At 38.8% G+C, this 26,236-nt stretch overlaps 1 protein-coding gene across 1 annotated transcript; it reads right to left on the bottom strand.

Annotated features, from left to right (window-relative positions):
• Positions 1-5,532: 5,532 nt before the first annotated feature.
• LOC139709553 (intraflagellar transport protein 80 homolog) lies at positions 5,533-23,842 on the bottom strand. The gene is made up of 17 exons (XM_071621510.1): positions 23,806-23,842; positions 23,070-23,294; positions 22,105-22,284; positions 21,862-21,971; positions 21,005-21,232; positions 19,879-20,003; positions 18,260-18,433; positions 17,623-17,697; positions 15,178-15,226; positions 13,707-13,883; positions 12,612-12,747; positions 11,526-11,667; positions 10,248-10,419; positions 8,960-9,049; positions 7,249-7,421; positions 6,501-6,624; positions 5,533-5,653 (listed from the first exon to the last, which is right to left on the bottom strand). The coding sequence occupies exons 1-17, from the start codon at positions 23,840-23,842 to the stop codon at positions 5,573-5,575; spliced, it is 2,298 nt and encodes a 765-aa protein (XP_071477611.1). The 3' UTR covers positions 5,533-5,572.
• Between the last annotated feature and the right edge of the window lie 2,394 nt (positions 23,843-26,236).

The raw sequence follows: 26,236 nt of genomic DNA, 5'->3' as shown, positions 1-26,236 counted from the left end.
ATATAATACTCGTTATACATATATACTCGTTATATTCTTACTATATTGCTATACTTCGAAAAGTAGAATGAAGTTAATTCAAAATCAATGGTTGTATGAGGTAATCACTTGATTCGTATGTGTACTTGTCTTCAAAAAGACCATTTCTGCAAACAAAAGAGATCAATGTCCAAACTGCAATTTGATGTAAAAATCGATCCTATGCGTAATTTTTTCAATGGAGTATTTTCATTACGAATGTTTATACATGGAATCGGCATGCAACCAGTCACAATCAAAAGACGTCATTCAAACAAATTGTCCACAGGGCACGATTTGAAGCTATTTCCCTTTAAAGATAATTAGACAATCTTCTCAACTATTTATGAATAGTAAATTGAAAAATATACACATGTACATGGCTATATAAACCTCAACAGCATACAGAATCTGCCATCCGTATATACTTTATTGACATCTTTGCATTAAATCCATTGTCGCCGAAATAAAGAACTCCTTCGTAGATGTGATATATGACACAATTACTGGTTCCTGTTAACAATGGGTAAAGTCGGTCCCTTTGGCCCTGACCATTTTAACCTTGACTGTCCGTCTGGCTGTCAGAGCTAGAGACACAACTGCGGGTGAGTTGTGAAATGGTTCTCTCCGTAGTAGCCATAAGAAAACTCTTGGCCTGATTAAAAGAGTCATCTACCGTAGATTAAGAGTTATCGACGACAAGAAAACATGAAGGTACAGAATAAACATTATACTAAACTAAAACATTGTACTTAACTATTATTGATAATGACTATGTATGTGCAGCATAACAAGCCTATTCTGGCTTTCTTATACGCAAATATCACTTTCCGATCAACCACACACATAAAATAATAATAGTGAGCTTGTGTCCTTTATGTACCTATGCTATCTGGCTTTCCCCATGTCGGTTTTTTTTTTCCGTATCATAATCCCAGCATGTTTTATCAGTTTTCATTGTTTAATTTCTACACTTTTGTACATAATTTTCTCATATTCACATGCATTTTATATCTAAATGTTGAATCGGAAATAAAGATTGAATTGAATTGATTTGAATTGAATTGAATTGAATTGAATTGAATTGAATTGAATTGAATTGAATTGAATTGAATTGAATTGAATTGAATTGAATTGAATTGAATTGAATTGAATTGAATTGAATTGAATTGAACTGCGTATATTTCATAATCTTCCGCACTGAGTTATCGACGCCGGGGAGAATATTCCAGTTCTGTTTTTAGACTTACGTTTACTTTGTTAATATTTATTCTTCAGATGTAATCGATATAGTTACAGTTGATTCTACTGCGATTATTAAAAGTATTGATATAAATATAAACATAGTTATACACAAAGTAATGTTTATTCATATACATGTGTATCATGATTGCGGTTATTCACATAATCTCTATTCATTAAGTCTTAGAAACCAGTTTCTGCGGTTCGAAGCTGTATCTTATACTTATATAATTTTCACAATCTTTTGTTATTGTTTTACAGAATTTCATCGTTTTGTTTGCAGAAGTTTCAGAGGATTCTTACTCACTTTGTAACGGATTCTTAAAATTGACAACACAAGAGGCTTCTGCAGTTTTAGTTTCTCTCCCAAATGAGCAAATTTTAGTAAACCTTTTTTTTTTCTGATTTTGTGCACATTTATTATTTTGACTATCTCCTTCCAAACTCCAATGCAAGATATGCACTTGAAATTCAGAGGTGCCATCTTAAAGATGGTAAGATGCAGGACCGGGCTGGTGTAAGTGTCCTTTCAATTTCTATACATGTACTTTATAGGCTTGGTAATAACGCTTATTTTTAGTCATTTATGGTGTAATTCATCCAGTGTTCATTATATCAAAGTCATTGCAACATTCTTGTTCAATCTTTATTCATTGAGAGAATCTTATTGTAATCCAAAGAATACCAATTCTTGTATACGAAAGTGAAATATATTAGACCAATTTACATAATACAATGTACGATGAAGAATATCTGACTTTTGTCTTTCTTTTCTGTTTCAAGCTTAATTGCATCATTAGAAATTGCCATCGGTATAATCTTGATGACAATCATAACTGTCATTACTAACACTGTCATCATCATCATCATCATTATCACCATCAGCCATATCGTCATCATCATAATCTCTGTTCATTGTTAATACTGTCATCATTATTACAATCATACTACTTATCATTATCATCACACTAGTCAAAATCACAATAATTACAAATACCAATACCACCCATCATCTCCCTAACAAACACCATCAACAATTTTATCACCATCTTCATCATCATCACCATCATCATCACTGTCACCCTCACCATTGAGATCAGTATCAGTTATTACCACTGCAGTCATGATGTCCTAACCCACTCCATCAAAACACACATCTCGTTTCCAATCATATAAGAGATATCTCCATGACATCATTATGGCAACTCTGATAATGTCTATGTAAATTATCAGTGAAAACGCATGTACACAATTCTTAGCAATGAGTGCTTACATTAATCCTAAAAAAAAAAAAGAGAAAGAGGAAATATTCCCGTGAATTTCCAAGACATTTAGTATGAAGCACTGACCATGTCTACTGCAGTGTTTGGGAAAGCATTGGTAAGATTCTAAACCTTTCCTGCAGATAAATAGGAAAGCACGTAGCCAAAATTTGCAGTGATGACATAGGCGATATGGATGCTGATGCCATGTTTATGAAACAATACAAGACAGGAAGAAGTTCACACTTATATCAATGCCATTTAAAAAGACAAATACAGTCTTTATTCTGTACATCATTATCATACACACTTGGATCAATACACTCAAGCTGGCTACATTATGTACAATCTATTACTTTTTTTGTAGTACATTTTACAAGAATACTTACATTGTCATATTTTTTTTTTTTTTAACATTGACAGCTTCAAGGCAGTTTAAGAAAATATTGAATTGAAAGAGACTATAAAGAATGTACAACAATTCTGAAGTACACTTAAGTTTAAACTAAATTTGGTTCCCGCAGCATCTTACAACTTCAGTTTCTCCTGCTACATGATGACTCCTAAATTCTAAGGACAAAAACACCAAGTATGTGGTTATAAAGTGATGTTGATGTTTGTGGGGAAACCACAATTTTCCTTGATGCTACAAGGAAGTATCTTAGCCATGAATAAATCGAAACATTACTTTCCCCCATTAGTGAAAGTGGTGGAATAACCTGTGCTCATCACAGTGGGAACTCATGAAATCTATTGTTTTAGGGGAGATGTTTCCCCAGTTCATATTCAACTGCATGAAAAACAAATAAAAACATTCCACAAACAAACAAATCTTGCATTTTACCTATGGCATGCTAGTAAAGCAGCAGTTTAAACTACTATATGCTCGGATTTACCAAGTAAATGCTGTTCACTGAAACTGCCTAAAATTTGGAAGGTGGTAACTACATATATGCTGAGTGGGATGAGCCATTACAAGATCTGGGCCCCATTTTGTCAACAGATAAAATCGACTATAAATTTCCTTACCACACAAGCTGCCATAGACTTACAGCTGAAATCAACTGTATGATCGATTTTAACTCTACATAAAACAGGGCCCTGGCTTGCTCTTACATTGCCAGATTTGAAATTTATCTTGCACATCAAATGTAGTCGAGGATTAAAATTTTCTCATACCACAAGATATAAAGAAGAGGTATAGATAAATGATACAATGCCTGTATTTCTAGTTGAGTGCCTGCTGAGTCAACCTGGCTTTGAGGATAAAAAAACCTCAAAACAAAACCTTGCATTTGAGTCTAATATGCTGTATTCACATACCCTCAAAAAGCATATCAGTATCAACAAAACAGTCAAAATGATATATGATATATATTTATAAATAAAGCAGATCTTACAATTATTTAGACAGGTGTTCTAATTACAAAAGTATCCAAGAGTCACGGTTTGAGATTGTAGGTTTACGATTTATTGCGATGATGTATTACTTATGTCAATTTGACACTGGAGGATACTTTCAGCCATTAAAGAAACACTGGAGAAAAGAAACATTAAAAAAAAAGCACTAAAATTTGTACTACCAAACAGTATGACCAATCCTAAATACCGGTACTAGTGTTAGCTCTTTGAATCTTCTGCAACTGCTAAGATGTCAATTCTAGACATTTCAAATGCCAGGGAACTGATAGGGCTTACAAATGGGACTTTCATCTGTTGGCACAAGCACAGAAGCGCACGACTATTAAAACAAACATTGGTTCCATGAAAACAATATCCTGTCTTTCAACGTGAGATCATATAAACTTATTAGGCTTATTGTACTAGCCACGACCTGCCAAATATCAAGATCTCCATTTTCTTATAAATATCAATAAATTCATTAGCAAAAATGCATGAGGACTAGGAGAAGGCCACAAACGAGGTGATATTCAATTTTCACTCGTCATAATGAATTGATCCTGTACCCACAGAACAGTCCGTGTAGTATCCTCGGAGTGTATGGTTCTCACTTCTCAACTTGTTCTATACACCATAATGGTATACTGCCCTCTACTGGCAGGATTTGTGCTATGAGGGAATTGCACTTCTGCACATTTATCCTGTATCATATCAGTCATACATGTAGCAGCAATACAACATAGGGACAGAATAAATCATAACGAGAAGTAGTGACAGAGGAGTTTTTGACATGGAAACTGATTGGTTTGGAATGTCAGTCTGTTAGCCAAGTAGATTCCTGGGGGGATTGCATGGAGCGTTTTGTCAGATATTTTTTCTGACAAACCTGATATAAGTTATTGAAATCCTCGCCTCTGATTGCTGAGAGCAAATTTGTCAGACAGAATGCTTCATGAAATGCCCCCTGGTTGACATGTGGCTGGATGGATCATAGCATGATGAACAGTGTTTGGTGCAAACAAGTAGTGAAGTACGCATTAATGTGGATGCATGAGTCACGGCTTTTTGAGAAGCTTTTATTTGGCTGATCACATGAATGCTTTCATCGCATTCATGGCCCTATGCCAGCTTTACGCCCTGGACAAGCCTTAGCCTCTCTTTCTCTTGAAAATCAATGGCAATACTTTTCACAAACCAATACACCACATTTGACACCTACAAATGTACTATCCCTTCAACAGGAGATGCCTACATGGTCCTGGACATCAGACAGATCAATCTGCATTCCAAAAGAGCCAAGGAGAATTATAGAAATAGTGACTGCATTTTACAACCCTTCAAAATGGGTGAGGCCAGGATACCCTTTAAACCATTAATTGGTGGGACTAAGGAAATATTTTACCAGTGAGAGTTTGTACATGTATAATGTGACCTGTACCCTCTGGACTTCAGTGATGTTCTCTGCATCACTGGTTTCTGTCTTTCAGTCCATACGGGGACCTTTTTTATGTTTTTTACACTGGGACATTCTCCAATTGCTGGTCCGGTTGATGGTGGATAGGTAGGGCAGGTTGCACTGGGCACCACCAAGGCAGAGGGGTCGTCAGAGGTCAGGGTTGGGTTCTCTCCTTCATTGTTTTCACTTTCCTCTATCTGCCCCCACCCCTTTCTCTCTCCTTCTGGTACTCTGCATCAATTTTGGCTTGGACGTTCTCCCAGTCTACTTCCACCTGAAGACAGAGGGGAAAAAATAAAACCAAAACAAACCAACAAAATAAAACCAATCCAAATCGTGATAATCATAAACAGACAGTGATTGCTTGGAGTTATTCCCCTAGTCAGTCAATATCACTAGGTCACAAAGGTACCAAAGATGATGCACATAAAAGATCCTGCTTCATTCATTCATTGCAGAGAGCAGGGTGCATAACCCGGTGAAGTGGTCCCGCCTCACATCCCAACTGGGCCCAAAGGAAGACCAGTTAGTGCAGCTGAATATCAGCTACTGTATACGCTATAATTTTTGCGTACATAAATTTTCGCGAATTGCCGCCGTCACACATTTTCGCGAGTGATTAAATTCGCGATTGGGGGACCAGAGAAAATATGAAGTGGCAAAGAAAGCGTGAATTTTCAACTTACTAGCAAATAAGAATGATACTAGTTATACACTGCATGAAAAAAACTTACCAAACTCTGCCAACTAGTAAGTTGGAATTCAACATTTTTGAAGTGGTTAAGTCCATCGCGCTAGATTTCTGACGAGTGGTCCCCTTGCGATAATGGATTGGCTCTCTACAGTATTCGTAAGTAGACATGGACGTGCGTAAACAAGCTTAGCCAGTATGGTCTGTTCGGTAAGCCGTGACATGGTATACTAGTACTGAAATGTTCGTATCATCAAGGCAAGGGATTCATTTTGGAAGGTAATATTTTCGCGTGTTGTTAATTTTGCGAATAGATCCCGACTCGCGAAATTCGTGAAAATAAAACCCCCGCGAAATATATAGCGTATACAGTATCCAGCCATCTTCTCAGATGGAAAAATGAAACAAACAAACAGGAGTACAAACTTACCCCTTGTGAGTACTGCAGGAATCTCTTGCTGGTCTCTTTCTTCTCAAAGCTGTCAAGGAATTGTTGCCTGAAGCCCAGGACTGTGTCAACATGTGTCTTGTACTTCACAGCCAACTCCAGCGCTCTGTTTACAAAACACACCACAACAAGATCACATTTGGATATATATACGAGAACCAAACACACGATATTATATTCTCAACGGTTCACACACTCCACTTGCTACTGGTAGAATGATGATTTCTAGGTCTGTCATGCAGCGTTATCCCTCAAAATTGGAAGTTGAACGATAGAAATGTTTATTTCACAAAAGGGCTATCAAAAAACTGAACAAGGGAATGTGACCACAGGAGATTCAACAAACTTTCCTCTTTAAGAGTTAGCTACAATATTGATTCCTGACTGAATAGAAAGAGAAAGAGAGACTGAGGAGAAAAAACAACAACAAAACACCTTTCCTGAAAGCAAGAGATTATTAAGCAGAGGGGTGAAGATATGAGTTATGGGTTTTCGTCAATTTGTCTGCTCTCTGTACAAATGAAAAACACCTTTCTTGTCACAGTTTTCTGAAATCTGCAACTATATAGACTTATTTAGTTAATATCTTGAAGATCATAGTCATGTCTACTATGTTAAAAAAAGATATCCTTGAATTGTTCTGCTTCAGTGTGTTTGTTTTTATTTTTAAGAAAGAGAAGAGAGAAAGCGACAGAGACAAAGAGAAAGAATCCATGAACACTGCCCTCACCTGTCCCAGTTGTACAACTCAATGTTCATCATGATGGCACGGAAAGTGAGGTTGGCCTGCAGTAGGATCCCCTCGGCATCCTGAGCATTGCCGCAGAAGAGCGCCATCTCAGCGTTGCGCACCTCCTTCACCGGCAACTCCTTGATGTGCAGGATGTACTGCACTTTGTCGACCTGTGGCAGCAGGAAGTAGGGAGTCAAAGGTTAGAGTTCAAAGTAAAAAATGAGTAAAAGTCACTGATCTAGGATGTGACTGGATATCTCATTGGTCCATTCATGCTGAACAAGTGAAGCCGCCAAGCTGCCATCTTATCAGGCATACTCTATGGGGATTTGCACGCATTTCCCAGTAGAGACAGCCACCAAGATCATGTGACATGGTGAGCTCTGTACACAAATGTATGGGCGATGTTCATGGTACAGTGGAAACTCGATATAACGAGATGGTCGGGACCGAGTCATTTTCCTCGTTATAGCCGATATCTCGTTATATCAGTAGGCATAAAAGAAGGCATAAAATAATGACATTAATTTGCATATGTGGGACTACCCATCATATTTCAATCAATGCTGAAAACTTGATATTGTGTGCGAGGGAATTACTCACCTTTATGGGTAAGAAGATGTTTTTGCCAAGGAAATCCAATATCAAGAATGTGTTTCTTATTAATTGTAGATGTTTGAATTTGTAAATTTATATAGCTTGCGATTGTATCAAGATCGTCTGTGGATTGGTATGTGCATGGTTATCGTATGGGTGTGTGTTGTGTGGAAAGCTTGAATATGGTCTGCACAATGCTGTGTGTGTATGTGACACATTCTGTATGTACATTATGACTGCGTGTGTGTGAAGACGGGGAATTCCCTAAGTAGAAGGCCAATCACAGCATCAGATTGCCTCACACCTCCTAAACGTAATGATGATGTCATGTATACATATGGCCGTCCCACCACATTTTCTGCATGTATCAGTGTGCGTGCACACACACACTTCACACGTACAACATGCAGTGCTAGCTGGAGTGCATTGAAGAAAATGATTATGTGTGTACAAGACAGTTTTTGGCGCATCAAGCTTTACAATCTCGGAAGATGATAGCACAAGCGAAGTAAAGCTTTACCGAAGGCATTTTGCTTTACCTCGCTATAGCAGGTTTGATTTACTATGTTTCTCTTTGTTTGGAAGTCACAAAATTTATCTCGTTATAGCAGTTATTTCGTTATAGCCGATCTCGCTATAAGAGTAGCATTTTACATAGACTTGTGTGGAAGGAAATTTGGGACCGAGAAAATTTCCTCGTTATAACCGATATCTCGTTATAGCAGTGTTCGTTATACCGAGTTTCCCCTGTACGATGTAAGATGGTGGTGTGGTGGCTTCAAAGCAATTGCCCTGTGACATATCCAGATACTTCCTATAGAGATCTGTGGTAACAGTCTCAAATATGAGATAAATATGGTTTGTGGGGATAATTCCCATGGGTTTCTCTCCCCACATCCTCCTCCCTAAATATCCATATGTTCCTCTCCACTACTGTATCAACTTAAATGGCTTAAATGGTATTTCTACTGTTTCAACATTTGATAATTCACCACCAAGATCTGTTTTCATGTAATTCAATTTTGCCATGCTGTTTCACACTATGCATGTCAACAGATTGAGCAGCAAATAAAGTTTCCCTTGTAATTGCTGGAAAAAAGGCTATACTTACGGCGTTGAGGGCGGCATATGCAATCTCTGCTGTGCCAAGTTCCTTGGCGTACGCGGCCATTGTGGCAAGGCAACCCCAGAGGGCAGTATCCTGATGGAATTTACAACAGCAGGAAAAGCAGTGAATGAAACCAGAAGACATGAAATGAAACGAGCATTAGACAAATCAAATACCATTACCATTTATCCATAATCCTTCGTCTTTTCCTCAGAGTATATTTGCAGTCTGAAATAAGAGATTTTAATTCCTGTAAACAACCTAAGATGCTTTCCACAAATGTTACTACTTATGGACAAAGAAGCATCTCTTTTTTTTTCTTGAATGTTCTTCTAATCAGCTATAAAAGAACTTCAAAAATTATAGCAAAATTTGCTGTTGTTACTGTTGAACTTCATTGGGTCATGTTGTCTTTCCTAACTGGCTAATCACTCCCTCAATGTAACAATTTCTCCTCAAAGCAAATTTCATCTGGGAGACCTGGGGGGCATTTCATGAAGGAACTTGTCGGATAAAATATCTGACGAGTCAATTATATCCGACAAGTTTTGAGAAATTCTTTAGTCTGACTGGCTGATTTCTCTGAACTTGTCGGATATAATTGACTTGTCGGACATTTTATCCAACAAGTTCCTTCATGAAATGCCCCCCAGGGGGGCATTTCATGAAGCGTTTTGTCAGATATTTCGTCTGACAAACTGTTAAAAGCTACTGAAATCCTTGCATCTGATTGGTTGAGAGCAAATTTGTCCGACAAGTTGTCGGACAAAGATGCTTCATGAAATGCCCCCCTGATCTTGATGGCAAAATTGTCCCTGGTGGGAATGACAATGTCAAAGAGAGAATTCATCCTGTCCAAAGTAAATGTAGCACTTCCATCACAAGGAATAAACCACTGATAGCAATATAATTCAGTATATGTCAACAGTAAGTTTTGACTAGGAAAGATGTGCAATGGTGAGTTTCGTCATCCAATATTAGTGCAACACTATTTCTTACAAGAAAACGAAAGAAAAGATATTTCAATTCAAGTCACCAAAAACACTACAACAACTGCAATTATCATGTCTTTCACTGTCATTATCAATGTTTATTAAAATGCAACATAGCAACATGACGATATAGAAGTCATAAAGGCTGACCACATGGTTTTATTATCATCTCTTCCATGCTTTCTGACAAAAATATCACATGATCACTGCGACTAGTTAATCCTTTATCTATTCACCTCTCTGATCAGGTCAATTCAGGTCAAACTGGTCATCTTTGGAGTCATCCAATCAGATCTTACCTTGACGAATCTGCAGAGTCGGACTGCATCTTCCCAGCGGCTGCTCCCAACCAGATCATGGAGTGCCCCGGGGTAAGGGGACACACTGGTCCCAACGAGGGCGCCGTCTGCTCTCCTGATGGTCACATGGGTGCCGAGGAAATCCACAATTTGGGGATTCTTACCAAACTCACTGCATCAGATGATCAAAGGGAAATAATGACCAAAAATCATACCAGCAAGTGACTAAGAACATCTTCCAAAATAAAATGAATTAAAGGTGCATGGTCCCGATGTTTTAGTCAAATGCGTACGCGGGCGCACAGCACAAGTTTCCTATAGAGACCTACGCGATCGACTCCTCTTTAGCGCTTACGCTTTGGCCCACTTCCCCCGAGTCTGAAGAAGTCCGATCCACTGTAGTCAGTGGTCCGATCACAGTTCGGCTCATGATTCGGCTGAGGGGGATGACAGCTTTAGCAAACTTCTTTTGTGATGTCATAATAACAAGCACATATGCATGCACCCTGGCATTACTACAGACTGCGCGATGCGCAGAGAAGACAACGAAGGCAACATTACTTAGCAACACCTACGCACTTTACTCTTGATGACAGCTCAACTTCGGTAATCTTTGTATCAATGCTAACGGTGATCGGCAGTATCATCAACAGCGCCCTCTACACTACCGGGACTATGCCCCTTTAATGGTAGAATATGAAATTACACTGGATGCTGATGAATACAAGCAGAAATAAGATATGGCAGCACTAAAAGAAAGCAAGTAGTAGGAATGAGGGAACTGAATCATGTACGCAAAAAAAAAAAGAGGCAACAACATAAGGACCTGAAGAAAGAGGCCATAAAATAAGGAGCTGACAGAAAATAAGAATGGTAAAATAAAGGCCAAAGAAAATGATAAACAGAAAGTAAACTCGAGAACACATGAGAAAGGCAGGGAAAAAAAATAATAAATGCGAGGAGTGTAAAAAAACAAACAAATAAGAGAGACAGAGCGCAGGACAGCAAGATGGAGAGAAAGTAAGTGAAGGAAAACAGAAAGAAATACAGGGAGTGATAGTGAAGCAAATACATACACATATGTACAGGTGAACCTCATTATAATGTACACAGATAATAGATTTTGTTGTAGCAAGAAAATGTTTGCTGTTCCGAGTAGCTTGTTAAAACAGAGTTAACCTACACTAGCATTCACTTCACACGGGGTGAACTTGGAATCTATTTGTTCTGTGGCTTGCCTGTTCTTTTGTGAGATGTATGTAGGGAAGGAACACCAACCTTGCATCCTTGACGAATACGGGCAGCTGGTCCTTGTCGACGTAGACAGCGTTGGGGTAATACCACACGGTGAACTTGCTATCTTGAAGAGCCGCTAGTATGTTGTTTGTGTCATTCCAGGCTAGACTTGTGACCATGTTACCTGAGGAGAGAAACATGTGGTTCATGATTATTCCGTGGATACGCAAGAAGGTCACTACTCCAATGACGCCAGACAGAGGTTAATAAATGCATCTTTAACTGCACAGACTGGGGTCATCATGGTATTTCCATCAAAGACTTCCCTTCTTATGCAACAAGATATCAACCTCTTTCATTTCTTTCTTTTTCTTTAGGAGTTTAGGGTGCCATTCCTCAGCCCTCTGCAGATATCATCCTCCAGGTTTATAAACTGTGAGAAACCCTATTCCCCTAGTTTGCTTGCAAGTTTGAACTAAAATCTATTGTCCATGTTTTACACAAGGCATAGTTGCACAAGCACACTGGTATTCTACACCACATCATGTGCAAAATTGTCACCATCATCATCATATTAACCCACCGAGGATGAGCTGATATTGCGCTGTAATATGCATTTCACATAGATACATCCTGCCCATGTATTCCTGGGACTAGTCTTCATCAGGTTTATAATATCATGAAGAAAATTTGAACCTTTAATCTCAAATTGTGGTATCAGGGCATTTTCATGTGTGGAAATCATAGGGTGACAGGCTGAAACATGATCCCACAGTAATAGTAAATCCCGACAGCAACCAAAAATTAATACTGCTAAACACCTCTTAGAAACATACGAGCAGGGCTGTGGATATTCATCCAATAAAACCAGGGAGATTCTAAAGAGCAATCAGGGAGATACTTGTGTGTTACATGCATCTCAATTTTTAATTCCAAAAATTATTCTCTAATCCAGAGAAGTAGGAATACAGAAGTTTTCAGGAAGCCGCCTGCAGAATCAGGGAGACTTATAGCAGCTCGGTAAGAGGCATTCTCCTTTTTTTCTTCTTCTTTTTTCACATGTTACACTTTAAATATTCCTCTTTGTCAAACACAAAAGAATGACAAGATCATAAAGCTGTCACATACCGAGCTTGATGATTTTTGGTGGCTTGCCAAAATTGCGGACAGTGGAGAGGTAGAGGTCACGATTCTTGTCCACGATGGCGAGGTGTCGGTCAGCTGCTGGACCTTGCTGGTCAAGGGCAATCTCCATCACTTCCAGCTGAGTGGTCAGGGGCAAAAATAATAAATGTCAGTAGAAGGTTCCTGAAGTTTGAATGTCAGCCAATTCAATTCACAATCATTATGGAATGTAGAATTTCACAATAACGCAGGAAAGTTGTAGACAAGATATAATTTCACGGTGATTATGGCAAGGATATAAGAAGTGTACTCATATTTCCTGACTAAAAAGCAAGCACATGTATGAAAAATATTGTTGCGAATTTAAATCAAAGTTATATATTTTCAAATATACAAAGTCTTCAAAAGACTATTTTGAAACTTGTCTACTTCTGAGCAGATCATTCTATGTCAATTTTAATGCAGAAGTTCCCTTGTCTTTTTCATCTTATTTTGCTTGTTTGTTTGTTGTTGTTTTTGCTTCATATTATGGAACAAAATTATGCCAGGGAAAACTTAATGTCAAGTTGACAGAAATTACACCAAATGCTTTGGGTGTTAGAGTGATATCAAAACTAAAACTTTTTCAGGGACTCCACCATACCAGTCATAAAAAGTTTGCTCCAAGTCCTTCGACACTTTCCTTACCAAGTCCATTCGACTACACTTTGATTTATGACAAAATACTTCCCATTAAGATATCTCCAAAGAACAGTTAAACTCCAGGATATGAATAAACTTTGACACTGTCCTTCAGCATATTTTGACAGTTACATTACAGCATGTAAATTGACGAAATGAACAGAATAAAAGAAGTACTTAGCAATTAATTTACATCAGCCATGCACTATTCACCAACATTTACTCTGTGTGTAGTTAGAGAGTACACACTTGTATCCAACTGAGCTCATAGTGGTCACTGGGTTAAAACACCATATACGTGTATTCCTCTCATTAAAGGTATTGAAAACATCCAGGCATTAGAAAAACATCATCCATTTGGATACTGTGCTTCAATGGACAAACTGGTGTTGTGCCGCAGGAGACATCGGGTATTACCTTGTGGGCCAGTGGTTTGCTCTCAAGCGGCTTGCCTGTAGTGGCATCAAAGAGGTGAACAAGCTTTTCGTCGGTCTTGTCGCGGATCGCCACGGTGTCGGCGCTGATGGACAGCGTCTGCTGGCTCAGGGTGTCCGGTCGCATGCCAGCAAACTTTGGCGAAGAGATGAGCCGACCCTACAGGCAGATGAAATATAGGAGTATTGCACAGTAGTGAGTGCATTGAAACAACATAGCACACAGGTAAGAGTATTTCCACTGGTGCATTTTAAATTTAATGGCAAAAGTGGATATTTTCCCACGACTAATTTTTCTTGCTCGGCCGGGTAAGAGGAGTTTCGCGAGTTTATTATTCTGCGGAATCAAGACATCAACTACTGGAACATATGGCAAGCAAAAATATTTGTGTGCTTTTATTTTCGGGCTAGCTTCTGGTTGCGTGAAATGCGCGAAAATTTCAACACCACAAAAATTTCCACTTTTACAGTATATCAAAGTGCACTGCATTACTAAATATGTGGACTATTTTGTGATAGGTAAAAAAAAAAAAAAAAGATTTTGCATTCTTCCACTCTAGCACATATATAACAGTGTGTGAATATATTTGTGGAAATGTGAAAATATGTTCAGAAATACTCTCATGTAAAATCATAAACAGGTTCACTGAAATTGGCAGACTCTAAAGTGTCAACTGTAGAAAAGTTTCCACTTTCACAATACCTGATGAAATCAAATTCAAACTCTGTGCTTGTCATCCATCTTTTAGGACAGGTCTACAATGTTGCCAAACCTGCGCGCACAGCCATCTTGGCGAAAGAAAATGTAACATGGCCTTCAAAACATGCACAGACATGTTGCGATTTACTTGTGCAAATAACAGCTTACCTGGATCACTGATCTACACTTTTGTATTTCTCTGGTAAATTGGCAAAAGCAAGCTGATCCCCTGTACATGCAGTACTCCACTTTTGGGCCAGAAGCCTCCTCTGTAAGCACTCTCACTTTCTGTTGTAACATAAATGTAGCTGATATTGGGCATTGCAGTGGCCTATTTGAATGTTCAGATCAATCTGTTTTACAGAATGTCATTAAAAACACTTAGAAAGTTTCATGAATTTTCCACTATTTGATTTTCAAAGACATCTATAAGTCTCAATACGATGAGAAAGTGAACATCAAACTGTTCATTATCAGCTACTTTTCGACCACCAAAAAGAATCTGTGATACGTTGTCCACAGCATTTGTCGCTTCAAAATACATTTCCTTAGTGCTTGAGCCTCACTTGTCGCCAGGAAACACGAGAGGGGACTAGTTGTGAAGAAAGTTTTAACCCGTTGAGGACGAGTCCAGAGTATACCCGGGTAGGTGTCTTTGGGAAATGCATGTTGTAGCAAAATCAGCCTGTCCTCAATGGGTTAAAGTGAGAATTTTTTGTTTGTTTCTTTCCTTTTTTACAGCAATCATCCATACCTCATAAGTATACAAGTGAAGACCAGCAGCGTCCACAATACCGAAGTGCCTGGCAGAGACAAAAAGGAGGAAAGAATTATATGCATTATTGCTGAAGCCATCTACAATGAGAAATGGTACAACACGGTTCGAGGGACCTAAAGGAGGCCATATTTATACAGTGGACTCCCGTTATATTACGAAGTCCTTGGGACTGGCAGTTTTATTTCGTTATATCGAAATTTCGTTATAACCGAACAAATAAACAACAGAAATACATTCAGCGGTTCATGTTGCGGGCCTGAATTTTTACTTCGTTGTAACGGGCATTTCATTATAACTGTGTTTATTATAATGAGAGTGCACTGTATCACTTTCTGAAACACTCAAATAAAGGATTCATGTGTGTAATGTGTCTTACAATGAAATTCTTTAAGCAATAATACAAGTGTAGTTTAGTTTCAAACAACACATAATGCAAGTTTATCATACTCACGTTTCTGTGTGGTATAGACACACTGAGATTTAGCAAATTGGATAATTCTTAGCAACTTTTCTGTATCACTTTGAAAAAAAAAGTAGAACAAGAGACCCGCGGGTCACGCGCTCACCTGAGTATCGCAATTCCACCTTCCATGCGTTCTTGCACACTCTTACCTGAGAACATTGGAAATTTTAGGTCTGCATATGGATCCCTCCTCCCCCCCCCCTCAACTCGGGGGGGGGGGGGGGGGGGTAGGCAGTCCTGGATCTGAATCTGCAATTAACAAACTTGGAACTTAAGTCATCAATGTACAAACTCATGGTATTAACTTTGCTTTATCATTTCTGGTTCTAGAGCAGAAGATTTTAAATATTCCTTAATGTGGGGGGGGGGGGGGGTGGGGCCCCCAAGAGGGACATGGTGCCCATTTGAAGGAATTGAGATTCTATCCCCCTAGGGATGCTACCTGCTAAGTTTGGTCAAAATTCATCTTGAGGTTTTCAAGAAGAAGATGAACATGTACAATTCAGGCTCCATTACAAGTGTCGGACTTCTCCCCAGCCCTCTCCTGGGTCCTAAGGGCGTGGGGGGGGGGGGGGGGGGGGGGGGGAATGAATCCGCCAACCCCATGAACAAACTTGAAACTACAGTCATCAATGTACTAACTCATAGTATCATCTAAGCCCTATCACTTCTGGTTCTAGAGAAGATTTTTAAAGGTTCCTTAATTTTAGGGGGTTTGGCCCCCTAGGGACCCCCAGGTGGGCAATGGTGCCCATTTGAACAAATTGAGATCCTATCCCCCTAGGGATGCTACCTACCAAGTTTGGTGAAAATCAGACATGGCGATCTCAAAGTGAAGATGAAAATGTACAATTTAGGCCCCATTAGGACCCCTCCCCACCCCCTCCCCTGGGTCCCAAGGGGGGCACCCCTGATTCCCCCATGAACAAACTTGAAACTACAGTCATCAATGTACTTACTCATAGTATCATCTAAGCCCTATCACTTCTGGTTCTAGAGAAGATTTTTAAAGGTTCCTTAATTTTAGGGGGTTTTGGCCCCCTAGGGACCCCCCAGGTGGGCAATGGTGCCCATTTGAACAAATTGAGATCCTATCCCCCTGGGGATGCTACCTACCAAGTTTGGTGAAAATCAGACAAGGCGATCTCAAAGTGAAGATGAAAATGTACAATTTAGGCCCCATTACGACCCCTCCCCACCCCCCTCCCCTGGGTCCCAAGGGGGGCACCCCTGATTCCCCCATGAACAAACTTGAAACTGCAGTCATCAATGTACTTACTCATAGTATCAATTAAGCCCTATCACTTCTGGTTCTAGAGAAGAAGATTTTTAAAGATTCCTTAATTTTAGGGTGTTTGGGCCCCCCTGGGGCCCCCCAGGTGGGCCATGGTGCCCATTTGAACAAATTGAGATCCTATCCCCCTAGGGATGCTACCTGCCAAGTTTGGTGAAAATCGGTCATGGGGTTCTCAAGAAGAAGATGAAAATGTAAAAAGTTTACGCACGACGGACGACGGACGACGGACGACGGACGACGCACGACGCACGACGGACGCCGGACGAAGAGCGATCGCAATAGCTCACTTGAGCCTTCGGCTCAGGTGAGCTAAAAAGGGAAAACTTACACAAATACACTTGTACTTATATAAATTTAAGCTGCCTCTCCACTGTCATTAAAGAAATGAAACATCTACACATGGGTCGCCAGCAATGTAATCAATATAGTGCTGCTGATATCATAAGCAACACTGCATGCTTTTAAAAGTTTTTGAATACAATCATAATTTGATAATTTTTTTTTTTCTCTCTCAACTATTTGCAAAAGACTATGTTAATCAAGTGTGTTTCTCCTCTAGAAATAAAAAATGTGATGGCTATGGATGCAAATAAGAAAAACAGTGACAAAAAAAAACTAAGAGAAATATAAATAGAAGGAAAAGAACTTTCATAAGACTTACTTCTCTGCTTGAACAATCAAGGTGACAGTGCCTTCTTTCAGGTCAAAGATCATTGGAGTGTTCCAATTCTTGGTACTGGGGATGGTACAGATGAAGATAAAGAGTGATGAAGGAATGTACATCAGTTTCAAAGATTGGCATTACAACAGCGAAAGGGATTGATTGATATAACACTTCACAAAATCTATTTTATTTATGGTCTAATAAATTTCAAAACAGAACAATGTAATACTTTCTTATAACTTTTCAGAGAATAATGCAGTTATTTGTTTTCTTCAAATTCTCTATCCAATTTTCATCAGAATATATACATGAGGCTGTGGAATGAAGGGTAATAAAGCAATCCCTTCTGTTAAGAAAATTTGTGCAAATTTTGGTGCAAGGACTTTTTTGAGCTTTGCACAAAATGAAGATCTTTATTCATATCTTACGTTTCTCCTACATTTTGTTGGTGTTTTACTAGTCCCAATCAAACAAAAGTGAAAGTAATTTTGCCAATAAGATGTTGATCTCTAAACTATTAAAAAATGTGATTCACGGCACTGCACGGTCAACAAAGATTTTCCAGTTGACACTTCCAGTGGTCACAATCACAGTATATTGATCTGTAATGGATGCTTCACAAGATGCTAGTCACCTGTACACATAACATTGGGAAGCCGTGGCAACCACCAGATGCTGGTAGGCCAGAGCCGTCTTGATGATGCGGTCTCGAAACTCCAGCTTCTCCTTGGCGTCGTTGGTGACATTGCGGACGCTGATGGACTTGCGGGAGGACACGACGACTTCAAAGTTCTTCCACTCTAGCCTCCTAGTTTGCAAAGAAGATGGGCCGAGAAAGATTGATAAGAACAGCGTGAGTAGCAGGTATGACTTTTCCCAACCCCATGTTTTCCGTTCACCTCAAACCTTTAAAGGACAAGTTGACCTTCATAAACATAAGGATTGAGAGAATGTAGCAATATTAGAAGAACACATCATTGAAAGTTTGAGGAAAATCAGACAATCCGTTCAAAAGTTATGAATTTTTGAAGTTTTTGTGCAGTAACCGCTGGATGAGAAGACTACTGCAGCGTATGAATAACTTAGATGTCACATGTGTACAACAATACAAGGAAAATATAAAGAGAATTTCACAAAATTTCATCTTTTGAAGAAAGTACACATTCCCCTGACTCGTTACCGACATATGTTATGGGTAATATTATTCCCCGTGCCTTTAGAAAGAGGCAAGTCAAGTGCTCTTTTATTATGCGAAAAAAGTGAAAATATGTTGCATTTTCTTTACGTTTTCTTTATACTGTTGTACGCATATGACTCACAAGCTGTAGTAGTCTCCTCATCCAGCCGTTCCAACACAAAAATTTTAAAAATTCATAACTTTTGCATCGATTGTCCAATTTTCCTCAAACTTTCACTGATGTGTTCTACTAATATTGTTGCATTCTCTCAATCCTTATGTTTATGAAGGTGAACTTGTCCTTTAATGGATCACAGACTTCTAGGTGATTGCATTTTGGCAGAATAAAGAAGCAGTACACGTCCGTCTTGCTGTAATCAAAATGAGCACTACATGACTGAGTGGTTGCATGCCTCTTGGCTGGAGAGTCTAGCATCTTAGTATTTGTTTGTTTGTTTGTTTGTTTGTTTGTTTGTTTGCATTGTTTTGTTAGGTCTCAGGTTGTAGCCACCAAATAAACAGCATCTTGGGTGTCTCAACTAGAAAGAAAACTAAAAGCAAACTGAAATGAAGTTAGTTCATTATTACCCATTCACAACCGGTAACAAGGGTAGATTTCTATTTCATCATATGCATCATTGTTCTGCAAACATGTTACAAGCACTGTGAAGCTAAGACACAGAAAACGAACCTTTGAGGAGGAGCACAATTTGCAACACATCTATAACCTAGAAAAGCAAATGGAGAGCGCAGACCTCTGCCAAGCAGCTCATTTCCACCTATATCGTGATTTCCCAATGTTAAAGAATTCTTCAAAAGAGCATTTAAAAATTCTTGGATCCAGAGGGTAATCTGGATTGCTACCAAAATCTTGTCATCTGTCTCTTGTGTCATTATCAACTTATCCTGAAAATTTCACCACATGCATTCATAATTTCTTGAGTTATGTTGCAAAGAGACAGACAAACAAACCAACACTTGAAAAACATAACCTCCTTAGCAGAGGTAAAAACAAACAAACAAACAAACAAACATACCCATGGAAGTGAATTGTTGGTTTAACACTCTCATCTCACCTCTCAATGATGTGAGAAAAGATGACGTGGCCATTCCCACAGGCCCCTGCCAGCTGTGTGCCATCCCCACTCCAGCCTATGTGGAAGATGCTACCTGTGTTGGGCTTCTCTAGGGCATAGGACCACTGCATGAACCAGATCAAGAAAAAGAAAAAGAAATGAGCATGAATACTACTGTTCAAATGCGTACAAAAAATTAAAATGATAATGATTGTAGTTGTGGTAGTAGTAGTAGTAGAATTCAAATTCATGAAAATGAAATGAAATCAGTAGTAGTAGTAGTAGTAGTAGTAGTAGCAGCAGTAGTAGTAGTAGTAGTACTGGTAGTAGTACGAGTGACTCCTGTTATAACAATGTCCTTGGGGTCTGCAATTTTCTTTTCATTATACTGAAATTTCATTATAACTGAACAAAGTATATAAAGATATATAGTTAAGAACTTTAGGACCTAAGAATGTATTTTGTTATAACAAAATTTCATTACAACTATGTTCATTGTAACAGGAGTGCACCGTAGTAGTAGCAAATGTCATATGATGAGAAGTTGAGAAGCTGACCAATCAGGGAGTAAGATACTGTTCAGATGTTTTATGATACAGAAAGACTGTGTGCTTGCTTGCACGTGTAGATCTGCCTTTTCTTATCCACAGCAAGTACTGGCACTGATACTACTGCTCTGGCAAACAACGCGGTTTTTGGTACCCTGGGATACCAAATAGAAATCTGCCATTTCTTCGAATTATTCATTCATTTCTTCACTGATGTACCCCGGGCTATGAAAAAAAAACAGAAAAAAATAGGTGAAAGTAATTTCAGTTATCATGGGTTGAGTTCGTGGACTAAAATGATCTCTTTCTGAATTACAGATAAACAAAAATATTTAGAACATGTTTTGAAAAAGTAAATATTATTGCAATGATGGTAAAAACGTCAAAACATGGCTGACATGGTACTAGGATCATTACCACTGAATGCTAACATTTTGCCACCATGATGGCAGTGTGTAACTGTACATCTTGTGAACACAAGATGGCACTACGCAACACTGTAAAGCCAGGGTACGACAGTACCCCAGAGTACAGCGTGATACATCAAACAAGCATTGTAAGGGTTAAAGCAGACTCACCCCGCTCTTATCGCACAGCCTCAGCGTGTTGAAGGAGCCGACGGCGAAGAGCTCTCCGTCCGGTGCCCAGGCCACTGAGACAATGGGGTAGTCGTGGGGCTGGGAGCTGAAGAGCTGACGGCCGTAGGAGTCCCAGACCCTGTAGCGACAGTCCTCGCCCCCGGAGAGGATCAGATTGTTGACTGGGTTCCAGTCCACCTTAAGAATGACACCATCGTGGGCCTTCCACTGAGGCACACAAACAGAGAGAGAAACCAGATTATAAACTATGAAATACTGTCTATAGCTCACAGATTTCCAAAATACTCCAGTCTTTTTCGATTAGCTTCAACAATTTTGGAAGCTTTACTTGCACTAAAAGATACAATGAGAAATATTTCTGTTCATCTTGGATAGGTACCCATGCCCCTCCTTTTTTCAAAAATATATTCACATTTTGCATATTTTTAGTTTTCTCTTGCAACAGGGATTTCACATGTGACTTTCGGTGAGAATTGTATGCATGTGACTAAGAATGCACAGTTTGGTAGAAATGTACAAAATTAAACTCAGCAATGCAAAATGGCATCTTACTCAATACAATGCCAAGAGACCTCAGTGGCTTTCATCTTTCGCGGTTGTGGTGGTACTCAAAGGTTCCAACAATTTAGAATAAGAATGCACGAAAACAGAATGCAAAGCAATTAATGTAATCAGAAAACAGAACTGTGTCTTCGTGAGACTAAAATGAACTGAAGTGACTCAATTCACTGTAAGGATATGCCTGGATTGTTGCATCTATCTCACAGAGTTTTAACAAAGTCAGTTACGACAGAGGTAGGGATTTTACTTGCAGCTGGAACCCTGCCGCTCAGTACCTGCAGTGGTTTGGCGTTGGCCTGGAGTGATTTGATAATGAGCTGCCTGCCGTTGGTGATGAGGACTTGGTCAGAATCGGGTGACCAGCATATCGAGTAAACCGGAGAGCCTGTTGGTTAGATAAATGGTAAAAATTCACTCTTTTGGAAGAAAATGATCCTCATTGTAAATCCTACAAACTATCATTGACAAAATCATCATCAAATGCAATCAATTAAATTCTTTTTATTAAGAAGACTGACCGGTCTGTGCTAGCGTGGATCGGAGCATGCCACTCCTGGACCAGATTTTGACCTGTCCATCTTCTCCCGCTGTTGCCATGGCAGTGCCATCGTAGCTCCACCTCCCCGACAGCACCGCCCCTCGGTGGGCATCAACAGATTTCTCCACACGACCGGATTTTGAGATGAGATGGTACTTTCCTGGTGGGAAAAAGAACAAGGGTTCAAGTCTTATTTCGGCATTTCTGTTTCCATACCATTGTGAGAGGGTCAATGCTTTGTCACACTTGTAAGATTTGAGGCTGTATGTGTGCTGGACAGAAACATTAGTACCACCCAATTCCTTGTAGGAATTTTTAAACAACATATGTGTGGCATTATACACATATTTTTTCCTAGCCATGACAACCATTTGCAGAGCTTTTGTAACTGCCAGATCATAACAGTAGAGAGGCTACAGTCATCAGTCTTCAATACAAACAAAAAGATGCATTGATTATGTTTTCCTATAATCAGTTCAGTTGAAAAGTTGGCTTACAAAGTAATACATGTATATCAGCATCTAAAATTTCAGTCTACATCGAAATGAACTATTCATCCTCACTTTGTAGAGAGATTTGAACATAGCTTGTTATTGAAATGATTAGGGTCTGCAGAGTTTGATCACCACAGTTTGTAACTCCACAAAGCATTTGTAATAACAAAGTGTACACGTTTTGCAGAAAAAAAAGTTTAACGGGGACAAAGAAACACAAAAATTACTGTTAATCCAAATGTATTAACACCTATGTATGTTTATCGAAATGGGTTGAACATTTTTCTCATGGATATGTGCAATATAGAAAATCATTCTGTCATGTTTTACAAAGAAAAATTGAAGATATGAATTGAGTTGATGCAATAGCATAAACCACCTGGAAAAAAAACAAAAACATCTAAAAAGCAAGGAGATAAAACAAGAAGAGGACACACTGATAAAAACCTACCATCAGTGGATGTAAGCACAAAGACGTCAGACTGTGACTGCTTTCCCTTTCCTCCCAGGCCCCTGGGAAAGAAGTGAATGTCTGTGGCGTAGATGTCATTGGGCAGCTTGGCCAGGCTGCTCGTCTCATCCGACAGGAGGTTCCAGCGCAGGATCTGGTGGTCGTCGCTGCACGAGTACAGCTCCTCCGATGTCGTCCATGCTACGCAGCTCACAAGCTCTGAATGTGCAAGGCAGTCAAGGGCCTTTAAAGTGCTTACCTGTAGACAAAACTGCTTGATATCTAATCTTAAAAAAAAAAAAATCATTATTGCTGTTTTTCCATGGTTGACACCTGAAGTCACTGACCACTACCGGTATGTTAAAAAAAAAAATGCTTTCCAAAAATTAAACAAACCCTAAAATGAGCATTCAAGAGGAGATATTCTAAAAAAAATTTCAAGGAGTACCTTGATTTCTTACTGAAAACCTACAGAGAAGACTATCTTGAAATTTGATGTATATCAAATATTTGTGCCAAATGTTATCTGCAGAAGAATGTTACATTTTGCTTTCATCCATTGCTATCCATTTCTCTTTCTTTCACTCTGTAGTACTTTCAGGGTTTTAAGAACCTTGACTGGAAAAATCATCACTTTTCACTGTTTACAAATCCTGGCAACAGTAACGATAAATAGTTTGAGAAAACTGCAAGATCTAACTACTTGTATTATAAAATGAAACTAGATCAAGGATATGTTTTGGTTCCTTTGGAAGGGAGGTCTTGAGTCTCATAATGGCTTGTTTCCCCTTCCCCTTCTCGATCAGGTGTTTCACCAGCTGAGAATAGTCACTGCACCAGCTGCTCCTCTGTCATGTGAAGTTGTACTCATCAGTCCGATGACTTCGCTGGGAGTGGAAGCAATAATGTAACTACAGAGATTAAAAGCACACAGGACAAATCCAAGATATTGGGAGTTATCTTTGTTTTTTACTCACCATGGCCATGACCTAGGCATGTCTTGTCAATAAGTATCAATGTTGGTTGAACAGGGCAGTTATAATAAAATATGAAACATCTGTCCTCAGTTATCAGCAACTTAGAGATACCTTTGATAATCAATCATTTGCACTCTCACTCCCCTGAGCCCTGGCCTACTACTACTACAATTACTATTACTACTACTACTACTACTAGCAGTAGTAGTTGGGCGAAAGTACAGATTCGCTCCAGGTGCCTAAATTCCAGTTTTATGTTGTAAAATTCAATCTGTAGTTCAAAGCAATATTGAAAATGTTTTTTTTTTTTAATAATCTCTCTGGGCTTGTCAATGTCATAACTTCAAATCCTCAAAATCAATGGTACATGTTCTAATAGCAGCACGCAATGCGGTTGATCATTTGATCTGAATGCAGCGATCCCATAGAGAGCACAGCTAGTTTTCTATGGTATCTCTAAAACTTATACTTCAGCTAGTACTTGTTTTTCTCCTTCCCTCAGCTTGTACCAAGTCTTGTGGTTAATGGTTGTTTAATATGAAGCGGTTGATTGAGGTTTTTGTTGTTCTGTGTTCTATGTGTGTTTGAATGAAATAAGAATGGGGAAAAATGTTTTTACGTCAATTTCGAAAAGTAGTGAATAATGGTATTCGGAAGATTAGAAATTAAAGAGAAAGAGTGGGGAGGCGGGTGAGAGAAGAGAGACAAAGAGGAGAGGAAAGACAAGGAAAGCGATAAAGAAAAAGGACAGGAAAAGGGGTAAAAAGAAAAAAAATGTTAATACAAATATACAGCACTAAAAAGACAAAAATTAAACAAAAATTAGGATAGAAAAGAGCCCTAAAATGAAAAGGAAAAGAATATAGGAAGGAAGGGAAGATGAGACAAATGGTTTCCAAAAGAAAGTAGGAAAGAAAAAAATCAAAGATTGATCAAAAAGGAAAGGAAGAGAGAAAGAGAGATGGATTAAAATATAAGGAAAGAAAAGATGAATAGACAAGGAAAAAATATGTTTGAAAAGGAAAGACAAAATTTACCTATTAATAGTTAGGATGTGAGAAGAAAAAGACAGGAGAGGAAAGAAAGAAAATGCAGATGTCAGGAAAGACAGATGGAAGAAAACAAAGAACAGACGAGAAGAAAATAATATTAAAAAGAAATAAACAAAATTGGGAGGAAAGAAAGAAAAAATAATAGGACAGAAAGAGAAGGATATATGTCACATTATGTGTACTTGAAAAATCAAATGAAAGGAGGTAGTATAAAACCAAAAAGAAAGAAAAGTTTAAGGGATGCACACACACCCAGCACATGACAAAGTACAAACATCACAATCATTTTTGATGTATGTTAAACAAAATATACTTAATTGCACTGCTCTGTAACGGTACTGCAGTGTAGGCCTATTACAAGCACTAAAACAAACTGTTAGTGTTACAGCATGGAAAGATGAAACTAGAATATCTTTTTAATGATACTTCAGAAAAACTTCTTGTTGTCACTAAATAGGCTAAGTGATCACTACATTCAGATCAAACAATCAACTCTATTGCCCACTACCATGGCATGAGAACGTGTATATAATCCAGTGAATCACTGACACTGTCACACCACTGATATTCACATACTGATGTGAGAAATTTTGAGGACATGAGAGTGACGACAAGCCTAATGTTTTGAAAGAGACAATAAAAGGTTTCCAAATAACGTACATTGCTTTAACGTTAAAGATTGAATTCTGTGCCATAAAACTGGAAGTTAGCAAAATTAAATCATGAACAAATTTACTTACATGTAAATTTAATTAAATTAACCGGTAATTTTAACATATACCTGTACTTTCATTCGGAGTCAAATTAGAATTCCAACTCAGTTCGGGAAACCCACTCACAAGGGGGGCCCCTCCTTAGTAGTAGGTAGGTAAGTAAGTAACCCGTCCCCCTTATAAGTAACCCCGTCCCCCTTATAAGTAACCCCGTCCCCCTTATAAGTAACCCCCGGGGCACCCCTTATAAGGAGTCTCCACGCTTTTTTGCAATGCAACGCGAAAATGAAAGGACTGCGGCAATTCGCTTGATTATGTCCATAAAGCTTCACAAGTTTCCTAGTTACTCACGAAATTTGAGCAAAATCGGTTCGAGGCATCATATCTAAAATCATGGATTTAAATGCGATGTCAAACGACCCATG

This window comes from Diadema antillarum, unplaced genomic scaffold (genome assembly GCF_040938485.1).
Source record: "Diadema antillarum isolate AM-2024a unplaced genomic scaffold, OU_Dant_1.0 seq00001449_RagTag, whole genome shotgun sequence".
Taxonomy (NCBI): Eukaryota; Metazoa; Echinodermata; class Echinoidea; order Diadematoida; family Diadematidae; genus Diadema; species Diadema antillarum.
The sequence above is the reverse complement of the archived record's forward strand: the minus strand, read 5'-3'. Positions and strand labels throughout refer to the sequence as shown.

Bases quoted from the DNA above. Each gene is read 5' to 3' on its own strand.
- LOC139709553 (XM_071621510.1), bottom strand. From the start codon at position 23,842: ATGAGACTCAAGACCTCCCTTCCAAAGGAACCAAAAC. The intron at 21,233-21,861 runs GTACTGAGCGGC...TGTGTGCCTCAG, and splicing joins CCAACGCCAAACCACTGCAG to TGGAAGGCCCACGATGGTGT. The intron at 9,050-10,247 runs GTAAGATCTGAT...AAATTCCATCAG, and splicing joins GACTCTGCAGATTCGTCAAG to GATACTGCCCTCTGGGGTTG.